General features: G+C 34.5%; 1 protein-coding gene across 1 annotated transcript in view; it reads right to left on the reverse strand.

Annotated features, from left to right (window-relative positions):
• LOC150106414 (DALR anticodon-binding domain-containing protein 3-like) overlaps positions 1 to 12,602 on the reverse strand; it is a 285,462-nt gene that overhangs the window by 10,371 nt on the left and 262,489 nt on the right. The window contains exon 16 of the mRNA XM_090392991.1: positions 12,489 to 12,547. Coding sequence (XP_090249117.1) covers positions 12,489 to 12,547 — 59 coding nt within the window. The remainder of the gene's footprint in view (positions 1 to 12,488; positions 12,548 to 12,602) is intronic.

The raw sequence follows: 12,602 nt of genomic DNA on the forward strand, positions 1-12,602 counted from the left end.
CAGGTTGGCAGAAAAACGACGCGGAGGAAGACCAAGATATAGGTGGGTTGATACGGTACAAAGTGCCTTAGACGGTAGAAATATAAGATCTGATAATGTTGGAGTCTTGACAAGTAACAGACTGATTTGGAGGAAAATTGTAGATAGGAAGTTAGTAATGATGTAATACTGTCATATCCTGTACACCCCTTGAGGGTACATGGCAGGAATTTGATGATGAAGTGGTGTATATTGGAAACATATGATTACTCTAGAGTAGAGATAGACGTTGAAAATATTTTCACTAGGTTATATTATAAATTAAATTCTTGGTTTTAATCTTTTATCCAAGGATTATCTTTAATCTTTTGCAGAAATTTTTTACAAATTTCTCATTTTCAATGTAAAGATACGTGTAGTAACAGAAACAAAGAAAAGGTACCAAATAAACAAATAACCATATACAAATCTTTTGCAGAATTTAAAAGAAAGAGCAATGGCGCTGATTATAACTATTGGACTGAAAGACTAATAGAAAATAGATCTAATATTAAGAGCTCACATAAAAAAGAATATAATGGGAGATTTTGTATCCAAAGCTAGAATCCAGTTTGTGGTGGTGGTGGGGGGGGGGGGGGGGGGCTGGATATTCTGCCTCCCCTTACAGACAGATTCCTTAATTAAATATGTAAAACAACTGAGAATCAAAGACCTAGGCCAAGCATAATATCTTAAAACATCATAATGCCACAACCCCCCCCCCCTTCTGTTTTGCCCCTCTTAACATCAGAGGGTTCCATTCAACATTCAAACAAGAGGAGGTGTAGAAGCTAATGCTAGCTTTTAACACCTGGCTCTTGTTCCTGCAGGAAACACGCTTTTTCCATTACAGAGATATTGTCGTGACATTCTATTTTCATGTTGTGTTCTAATCTGCCATTTTGTTTCAAGTCACTCTTATTAATAAAACAACTAATTGCAAATTGATCACCGATCCAAAAGTAGGGAAATTTATAATTATACTGCGCCACCCTATTTTTAGATTAGTCTATATAAAACAGTAGGATCAATTCTTAATTAAGTTAGCAGTCTTCTCATTTAGGCCGAGTTATTTACTATTCTACTTGGGGCACCCGCAAGATTCGAATTTTTTATGAATGGTGCAATAAAAGGGAATTCAGGCAAACACAATATTTAGATTAATAAAATAAAACATGTAATATATGATATATAAAAAATACAAGAATTCTACTTTTAAATGAAACAATACAAATGACTTAATACATCTTGCTAAGTCACTCATTACAATTCAATGTTCTAAACTTTAACATACAATTCACTGCTTCAAAACTATAAATTCTCTTAACTCAAGTTAATAAAACAAAACTTCTCATTTGATCAGTCTGCACACATCTATCAGTTGTACTTAATGTTTAAATTCACAGCAGGCACTAATCAAGGTAGACATTATTCCAAGCAATCTTATTTCGGACCTTGTACTTCGAAGATACGCTATAGTTAATGTTAGAATAAACAAACATGTATGACTACTCTTACCAGATACAATCTTCAATACATCAATTTATTGCGAGCACACTTATGAATTAACTTATTTCAGCTAGCGGAACACATTAAATAAAATTCTCCAACGCTTTAACTGAACTACTGTTAATCGCGCTTCACTACTCTAAAAAAACAGCAATAAGGTACTGATATCCTTCCTTGTTTACTTTTCTACAACAAGTTAAGTTCATTATATTCTTCTCAGGGCAACACAGAATTAAGACGTAATCCAAGATTAACTGGAACTAATCAGAATTTCCCATTGAATGTCCAGTTCTTTATTTATCCGATTACGACATCAATTTTCCTCTCTAACCACAGCTGATTTCACTTGCAGCTGAGTATAAGATTCACTGCGTTTTTTTTTGCTCACTTCTAAATACTATGCTCTTGAATTTCTGCCCTAAAGAATTTATAATCTTTCTTTCACTTCTTTGCTTGTATCGTACCTTCCTTCAGGCTCCGCAAAACTCTTTTTTTTTTCTTTCTATAAAATTCTTATTGCCTCCCCTTTCTCCTTTCTGGTTCCAAGGTCACGCACTCTTCGACTCGTGCTTGTTTATTTCATGCGTCTCCATGACAACGCATGAACGTAAACATTTCGCTAATGTAATACAACGCTCTACTCTTACATAAGTGATTACATAACGTTAAATTTTCACAAATAAGAATAAACAGAATATTTGAGCTACTTAATCAGCGCTCTTTCATTACGTATACAATTATTTATAATACACTTTTCTTTACTTTACATATATATTTAGTTATCATAAATTTCTACACATATTATTATTTAATAAATTAATAGTAGGTTAAGTTTAGAATAAATATTTAAATAGTAATCCTTAATTAAGGAACAATAAATAATCTTTATACAAATTATGATTAATACATAATAAGAAATGTTAAATGTGAATTTAACATTTCTTATTATGGACTGCACTACCACATTCATCAACATCAAGATTCTTCCAGTTGCTTGACACCTACACCTCTGGCACCCCTCATGTCATCCTGATGGGAGGTTTAACTGAATGGTGGACCAGGCCTGGGATAAAGTAGGAGGGAAATCCGAACACTGGCACTGCTGGCTACAGAGAACTGGAAATCCATCTAAAAATTTCCAGCTTACATATGTTTGAGGAGCTCACAACCCCTACTGTTGAGATTATATGTGGACTGGCCAAGGAATCGGTACAAGGCTTGATTTGCTTGAATGTGGACATTGATGTCCCCCCCTCTCCTCTCCACCTGCTCTTCCCATCCCCTTTCCTATTCCTCTACATCCCCCCCCACCTCACTATCATTTCATCGCCCTCTTTCTCCCTCTCTTCTGGGGGCATACTGATTTTATTTTCAATAGGCCGATGATGGGCTTTCTTTACTCTTTCAGCCTCTGCTGGTTGCCAGAGTGCCTCACATGAGGAGATTAGCACAAATCATCACTGAAGGATTAGTGAAGAAAGTAGACGTCAAATGGCTGAGGTCGCAATGTTGCTTATGAATGGAATTCAGAGGGTAAAGAATATCAAAGACAAAGAAAACGTCAGGAAAGAAAGAACAGGCATACAGCCAGAAGTTAAGGAATATTATCATGTAGACAAAGGAATCATAATAAGGACTATCATGAAAGAAGTATATGAAATTCAATTCATCGGAAGTACTTAGAGGGATATGTAAATACTTCCGGACATTCACGTAAAAAGTGTCCTTGTTCCTAATGTATTTGAATAAGTATATATTATAAAAGTAAGCGAACTTCTGTATGTAGTGAACGTAAGTTATTGTTAAAGCTCGTGCTTGGCAAGTAAACATATTTTATGAATAGGAATGACTAGTACATTTTACTAAATTATGTATATATGGCTATGAGATAGAAATGTTAAGATTGCAGGAGAACTAAGCCTAAGATCGAATCACATAAAATTGTCTATGACTTCATTTGTGTCCATACTCATATGTAGATTGAGCAGTGTAAATAGATTTCTTGGTGAAACAACACATTGAGGCGAATTTGTCAATGCCCTAATCCCAAAAACTACGAACCTGCATATGTCTGATAAACGAGGGATAAGGTATTTATAATATGGTAAGTAATAAGTTTAAGTCCTGACTGGTTCAAAGTAATGGTCAGAGTTAATGGGGAATAATATCTACTTTATCTTCGTTTAAGATTCTTATTATTTCATGGTCAAAGAATAATTTAATCAAATAGATTTGTTGAATTACAGAGTGTGAGAAAAGTAAGAAAGCCAAAGTATAAAGTTAAAGCAGATAAAACGAAAAGGATATAACATGTAATGTATAAAATATATGCTGGGGCTGCTGACAGAAACCCTAGATTACTACAACCTTCTTAAAGTGGAGACATTTAGGTTTCATGAGAGATTCAATCGTCACAAAAAATACTGTTACACAGACTTGGCCAGAAATCACCTAAGACACACATCTCTAACTATTTTCCAAAGAAAGATGGATTTTAAAATGTTTTAACACTAGAAGTGCCTTTTTAATATAGCCAAATTCAATAAACCATTTATGATTTCAACAACTTCACAGACCCAGTAGAAGATCAGTATCAAAAATGACATGAAATATAAAAATTTGCCAGTTACTGCTACTGTTGTTAAAGAAAAATTAGACTCCAGTGGTAAGTCCCTTCTACGTGATTCTCAGATATTTCAGATGAGGAAAACCTTATCCATTATATGAGATGCATAGATAAAAATCAGAAGAGGAAATTATTTACATTATTCTTCTCCAGAACTCAGCTGCAGTGTACTTTGATAGATGAGAGAGTGAAATTTTGTTATGGCTAATTCCTTTCCTGTTTTTTTTTTTTTGGGGCGGGGGGGGAGGAGAATGACCTAATGTCCAAAAAAATTTCAAAGACCTGTTCTCCTATTTATCCATTTACTTAAAGTGAGAGAATGATCGTATTACAGAAATTGTATTTGTTTATTTATGTGAATCCGATGCACAAAGGCTTTAAGCCTTTAGCATGTTTAGTACCATGGGTGAGCTAAGGGGGAAATCCAGAAACCATACTAAAAGCCAACCAGTGAACTTTATAAAGCCACTTTAGGTTTTCCAATGAATATGATGATCTCTCTCTCTTGCTGGGTGATGAAATTCATTTACCATCCAAAGACATTTACCATCCATGTCCAGAGTGGGATGCATACCCACAGCCTAACCAATATAAATTTCTGTATTAGAATTTTATTATTTGTAAAGATTTCTTTTTTAACTTGATTCAAAGGGAATCAAGATTATCACTTTTCTTATTTTAGTTTAATTGTTATGGGGGGGGGAGGAACATGTTTGATTTAAATAACTCAAGTTAAGGATCAAAGCTGTATAACTGAGAGGAGACTTCCACATAGCCTTTAAAGGAATGCGGAGAACCGACCAGGGCTTCTGACCTAATGTCCAATCCTCACCTTCTCGTGGTGCACCCTGTTGGGTATCTACCTGGATACTGAACGAACGAGGATGGGTTGGCAATTTGGGATTTAGTCGACCAAATTGCATTCTTATTGGTTAAACCAAAATAAAAATGATGGTACAACATGACAAAATTTTATGCCGGCTGGGAGGTCGCCTGGTTAAACAAGACCCCCCGTTGTTTTCACCAGGGAACCAGGGTGAACAGCGAAAAGTCAGCTACTGGCACAAATCTGAAAACACACCCCAACTCAAGATCACCAGAGTTAAAGATCGGTACTATCAACATAAGAAGCTCGAATGACAAAGAAATGGAGCTAGCTGAGGAATTAGATAAGTACCAGATCGACATAATAGGGGTGACTGAAACAAAAAACTGGTGAGATCTTTCTGAGCAATAAATACAAAATGTTATATTCAGGCAATGACAATAAAGGAAAAGAAGGAGTAGCCACAGTATTCAACACAAACTACGAGGCTAATCTTCTTGAATGGCAGGCAATCTCAAGTAGAGTAATGTGGGTAAATATGAGAATGGGGAACTGGACAATGAGACTTATTTGTGAATATGGTCCCACAGAAGGTAGAAGTGGAGGAATTTTTTGAGGCTTTAGAAAAAGCAACTGACACAATGAAAAAGGAAAAGTTGGCCCTTGTTGAGGATCTAAATAGCAGAGTAGGAAGTGATTGTCAGACATACAAAAATATTTCGGGAAAATTTGGAGAAAAGAGCAAAGCTAATAATAATGGCAAATATCTGTTGGATTTCTACTCAGGACATTAACTAACACCACGTTCCAACATAAAAATGTGCACAAATTCACATGGAGAGAAGAGGCAAGTGTTACATCTTGAATGAAGCACTTTATTAAAGAAACACTTCATTCAGGATTTAACAAGTCAGAAAAATCAGCTGAGAGAAAAAACTTGTACTTGAGCAGAAGAAATAAAGTACTAACTGTAAATGGAAATAGAATTGTAAGACCATGTAAAGAATTTTGTGTATAAATTAGTATTATATGAATGCATCATGTATACAACGAATGGGTAAATTAGATGTAAACAATAGTCAAAAGGTCACGGGCGGGCCTGAGGCATTGGAAATCTCGGAAAGCAAAGCGCGTTCGTTTCCTGGAAGACGCTGCTATGATCTCGCAATGTGCTGAAGTTGCCGCGGATGAAGAAAGTAGCGGGCAGGAAAAGATCACGGAAAGTAGTAAGAGGGCGCTATCGCAGCTAGTAAGGGGGGGGGGATAAAAAGGGTTTGCACCCCTTTCTCAGGGCTTTTTTCGCCTGTTTTGCTGGATGATGATTTGCCTTCTCTCGTGTACCGGTGGTTCCTGATGGTGTTCCTTGGTGATAGTTCGATATCGGAATTTCCGCCGGTACGAAAGCGTAAGATGTCGGCATATGCTGTCTTCGCTGAAAGTTCCGACGGAATAATATCGCAGACGTATACCAGAACCGGCAGTAGAAACGACGATGGTCCGAAACAGATCGAGAATAGACGAGGGAAAAACGCAAGGTGCAGAGCACAGCTTAATCTGATGACCGTAGTGACCCACCACGTGGACGCAGGCTTATGGAAGTGTCGACAAGGTAATTCAAACAAAGAAGGACAGTTCAGACAGACCTGGAGATCCTGCCCCAAGAAATGGTAAAGTACAGATTTTGTTGTATAATTACGATTTTTTTGTATAATTAGTCGGAAAAAGGGAAAGATCATTGTAGTGTATTAATCGAGTATGAATAGTATTTAAGAACTTTAAGTGATTATTTAGCAGTGGCTAATGTCCATAAGGCAAATTGTTTGGAATGATTATAGAAGATTGTGACTAGTTTAATATGCAAGACAAACATAGTAGGTAGAATATAGATTAGAAGTGTATATTAGTCTTTAACTTAGAAGGATTTATTGTTCATGTATTAGAGTATTAATCAGTTTGAAAAGGTTTGATTTAGCATGTCATTGAACTAATTGAAAGTGAGATTGGTCTAAGTATATATTATGTCTTTGGATTCCAATAAATATGTTTTTCTTTTATATCTGAGTTTTGCCTGTGATATGAACCAAAACTACCACTCATTAATCTGAACCATAGCGGGGTAGAATTGAAAGAAAGGTATATCATGTTGTTATAGGTTACGAATGCAAGCCAGGATTTACTTAGCCACAGTAACGTGTTTCATTTATGAGTTTAAGCACTAAATTTATTCACCTATGTGCACCAAAAGTCTGGAAATGTCTTCCTGAATAAGAGTCCCCTCTATTCTAAGATATTCACTGGCGCAGCTTTAAAAAATAAATTTGTCAATATCTGAAGAGGAGATGGCCCCAGAAAGAAATTAGAGGATTCATTTCTTTTAGCAAGGAATCATGTGAGTAAAATTAGGAATCAGCCAGAGATATAGAATGAACACGTAAGAAGTGATACAGATGTTAGAGTCAAGGAAATTTTGTAAGTCTTGTAGTTAAAGTAGAGAGGATAAATATATTAAGGAAGAGCAAATATAACACAAGAAATAACAAAAGTCTCATTGACTATGTTATTGTTGATAGTGATGTTTTCTCCCAGGTGCAGGACACCAGAGTGTACAGAGGATTTGAAATTGGAAGCGATCACTATTTAGTCTTCAGCAGGATAAAACTGAATTTCATGTTGAAAAGAATAGCATGTAAGAAAGTATTAAAGTGATTAAAAGTTGAGCAGCTCTCAGATGTGAACTGCAGACTAAAATACACAAAGCTTATTGAAGAAAAAATGAAAGAGTTTGAGAACAGGAATCAAACCTTGGAGATTCAGTGGCAAGCCTTGAAGAAAACCCTGATTGATTCAGCCAGAGAGGCATGTGGTGAGGTTGTCTGCAAGGATAGAAAAATCAGAACTCCATGGTGGACACAGGAAGTTAAAGAGGCAGTGAAGGAAAAGAAAGTATATCAAAAGTTCCTGGCAAATAAGTCAGCTTGTGCTCTTAGTGAATACAGAGGCAAAAGTAATGGGAGAACTTTGGCAAGAACATAGAAAATAAATATCAAGAAGGTGACAAAATATTCTGGAAGTTTTTGAAGAAGCTTAGAAATGGAGGAAAGAGTGTTGTAAAAGGAGTTAGAGATGATAAAGGTGACATGAAAATGGGAGAAAAAGATATCCTTGAAGTAGGGAGTAATTACTTTGAAAATCTGCTAAATGAAACAAGCAGTGATAACAGCACAGTGGTAAAAAACACTGATCAGGCATGCAGTCAGGAATACATATCCATACTTGAAGTGGAAAGGCAGCAGGAGTAGATGATATTCGACCAGAAATGCTGAAGTATGGTGGTATAATGCATAGTTCAGAATGCCGGAACAGAGGGACGAATTCCCGATGATTGAAGCAGAGCTCTCATAGTACCCATATATAAAAAGGGAAATAAAACTGAATGTGAGAATTACAGAGGTATTTCCCTACTGAGTGTTCCTGGTAAGATATATGGAAGTATACTTGAGAAACGGTTGAGAAGAATGGTCTAAGAAAAGTTGGATTCAGGTCAAATAGAGGCTGTCAGGATCAGATCTTCACTTTATGACAAATAGTTGAAAAATCATGGGAATTCTAAAAAGTAATATATACTCAATTCTCCATTTACATGGTAGATTGGTTCCAGAAAAAATCGTGTATGTGAAAACCCGATACGAACAATAAGTTATTTTCAAACAAAACATATATATATATGTGTACATCTGAAAAGGTACAAATACACCTGTGCATATGGTTATTAGTTAAATTTTATTCAGCGTCACTTTCTGACAGTAGCAGCATTCTTTTGTGTGAGACTGGAATGAAATCACTTTCATCACTTGAAACACTCTGGCCATCCCCTGTTCATACTGCAATGGCGAAACGTTTTCTTCAGTAAAAGGAACTAAATTAGTACTAATTTCCAATAATTCTGAAGTGTTTTTTTAAACCACAAACTCTGTAATTAATCATTGAAATCCTGTTTTGACTAGAACTTTGTATAATTCTTCATATCACACCACATGAGTTCAGTTTACATTTAAACTGTTCAGCTCGTTCAGTATTTGGATAATGTGTAAGAAAATAACTTGGCAGTTTTACTAGCAATTTGAAGCCCTTCTTTAATTAATCCTGCAGTGAGTAGAATCTCTTCATCCTCATGACTTTTTTCTTTTTCATTGAGATTCTCAATGACAGCTTCCATTATTTCGTCATCACTAACAGCCTTGTCGACCATCAATATCTGCAGATGAAAAATCATCAAATCCTTCTCTGCTAACTGCATGTGCTAATTTGATGATATTGGGATATTCAGTTGTATGCAGGTACAGGGTTTTTCTTTTTCACACATTCTGGCCAAGTAGCTTTCCAGCATGCATTTAAAGTTGATGGTTTCAATTCTGATAACATCAACTTAGCAAGTTTGATACAATCCAAAATAGAAAATTTTTTCCTCACATCATATAACTGTCAGTAAAGTATCCTTATCTAGTTTATCCAGAATGAATTGGAATGTTCTTCTTCTTATGTAGTGTTGGATTCTGAATGAAGGGAAATTTAAATTATTAATACTCTCCTCAGAATCCACCATGGCAAAGGCTACATTTGTAAATATTATTTAATGTAAATCACTTGTTTATAATTTAATATTCGTATAACTATCTTTAATTTTATCTAATATTTAATTATTTAATCAAGAATATGTGTATTAATAGTAGAAAAACTCTGTGTTAAAATATTATCAAGCTATTTAACTTATTTCTATGTTAATATAGAATTTATATTTGATAATTTAACTGCACATTATTTGAAATATTGAATCTTGAAATAAAGCACGGAGTTACTAGAGAATAGTAGAGCTGTAAAGTTGAAGTTTACCAATAGCTGTGTTTAGAATTGTAGTGTCTAAAGAATTAATTGAATGCTGGAAGAGTGAACAACTGTGCATATAAAACCTCAAGTTAAGGAATTATTGTGTGTTGCCGTATTTCATGAGTGATCAGTAGTACTTCATGCAAGAACGTTTGTTTATGTGTATAGTGACCGTGAATTAATTCAGTTAATGCTTTGAAGATTTATTTTAATGAGTGCCGATTATTGTTAAAAGCGTTTACAGTTAAAAAAAATGTTTGTGTGTAAGTTCATGAAGAAAGAAGATTATCCCAACCATTAATATTCCTTTGCAGAGAAGTGTGTGAGTTTCATCCTAGAATTTCCTTATACTAACAGTAACTATTTCGGAAATTAGCTAAAGTGTATTTATAAGTGTTTGCTTGTAAAGAGGTATTGCTGCAATTTTTATTGTATTTGAAACTTAAAGGACTATGAGATATTGATGTGAATGATCATTAAGGAATTTTATTAAATAGTTAAAAGGAACTGTGAGAAGACTGTATTACACATAACAGAATGACCATTGTCTGAGCTTGTATGACTATTATCAGAAAGGCTGAAGTGTTTATAATAACTTATTTAGTGATTTGATCTTAAGTGTAAAATTTGTGATTCTAAATTAAATGTTAGTTTTTGTTAATCTAAAGTTGTATTTTGCCTGAATCTCTTTTACTGCACCATTCATAAAATATTCGAACCAAAGCGGGAGTGATAAATAAGTCAAATATACTCGGCCAGTATATATAATATTAACACCTAAAAGGAGAGATAGTTGTGAGTTGGTTTATCTTCAATTCTTGAACTAATTCAGTTATAAAGTGGCGCAGTCTTTAAATATAAATTTTCTTTATATTTGAATTAGAAATCAACTAGCAACCTTCTATTTTGTTTAAGAACATCATAGTAAATAACATGTTGGATCCAAGGTATAGATTGAGAAGAATTAGGATTCAACAATAGTAAGGTTTTGAAGGTAGCGATCACACACCGGTCTAGTGGTTGTATTAAGAATGTTGTATTAGGTGGCAGAAAAGAAAATTTCACATTCAGGGGTTCTAAAACAGGATGGACAGTCACATTGTCTATAATCAATAAAACTTTAAAGTCCAGATTTTTTTCCATCAAATAGCATTTAACTTCTGGAACAAAACAATGATGGAACCATTCATTAAAAATTTCTTTTGTAACCCAACCTTTTTTTTTTATTCACCTTCAAGTGCCCTAGTAACGTGTTAAAATCCACACCTTTCATTGCATACAGTTAGGGATCAATTAATGAGTAATGGTTTTTATATAAGATCTCCTGAAGCATTGCTGCAAAATAATAGTCACATGATCCTTAGCTGCTTTAAAGCCACCAACACTTTTTTGTGATTTCGATATGCAAGTTCTACTTGGCATTTGTCTACGTTCTGTAGCGTAGAGTAATCCTTGATATTTAAAACAGTGAGAGGGTTCCCCAGAATTCAAGTTTAAAGTACATATGTACCATACTAGGAAATGATAATTACAGTAAAACCCCTTTTTTACACTTCTTTTCAGGGGACTGATGGGAAAAAGTGTAAATAGCAGGAAATGTAAAAAAACATTTAAAAAAGGGCTAAAAGATGACTTACTGCTAGTATGCGAGTCTACATACTAGATTACAAAATTTAATAACTGAAAATAAATGAATTTACAATTACTTACATTTATCTATTTAAAAAAAATCTTTAATTGTTGATTGTTTTTGCTTTTCGTTTTTTTTTTTTTTTTTTTTTGACATAGCGCCAGATTGCTTTGCATTGAGTTCAATGCTTGACCTGTTTTTTACTAGTGTTCAAAGTGGACACAGAGAGTCCAAGATCTTTTGCTAAATGCACACGTGTTCCGGCATGCCAATGTACACGTCGCAAAATTGCCATCTTTTCTTTGGTAGAAGAAAAGATGGCAATTCTTACATATTACAGTAAATACATTTTCTGTCTTTTTTTTCTCCATGTTACTAACATGGATAATCCACCACCACAACTTGAAAGCAACTTTCACATGCTAAATTATGTAGCAGAAGTTCTGCAAAATCAATTCGTACTGTGACTGAAAAATCACAGTATCGCTCATCACTACATTACTGCTGCAAGCATGCAGGTCACTGTGATGGCGGAAGCGATGCGCAGATTTCCGCAGAAATCGATTCGAAAATCAGTATTGCCACCCGAGAAAAAAACTCAAATCACAGGAAATAACGTTCACATCAAGTTGTTAATGGCGGGAAAAACAATATATCGTAAGAATAGGCCTTAAGATGGGACCAATGGAAAATGACGTAAATGGCAGGAAAACATAAATTGCAGGAACGTAAAAACGGGGTTTTATTGTATAATGGAAATACCCCTTTTAACAGAACTGAATTCAGTTCAGCAGTGTAAAAATAGAATTGTTTTTACTTTCTAAGCCATGTTATTTCAAAATCGTGTAAAAAAAGCCACGTAAAAAGAGAATTAGCTGCATTTCACAAATAGTAGATAGAATTCTAAATAAAATGTAGCTAATTTAAGAATAACATTTATGTTAAGTTTATATCTAAATATTCTTCTATGTTAAATCATACTGATCTTATATTACCTCAAGTTTTAAATGGTTCAAGTCCACTTCATCAATGGCAGGAAGGGGGGGATAAAAGCCTGTAATATATTAATATGCATTTGGAAACATAATATTAAGCTCAGAATAAAAAAA

The sequence above is a fragment of the Typopeltis vanoorti genome, chromosome 5, assembly GCF_054136105.1.
Source record: "Typopeltis vanoorti isolate ZY-2024b chromosome 5, IOZ_Tvanoo_1.0, whole genome shotgun sequence".
Lineage (NCBI taxonomy): Eukaryota > Metazoa > Arthropoda > Arachnida > Uropygi > Thelyphonidae > Typopeltis > Typopeltis vanoorti.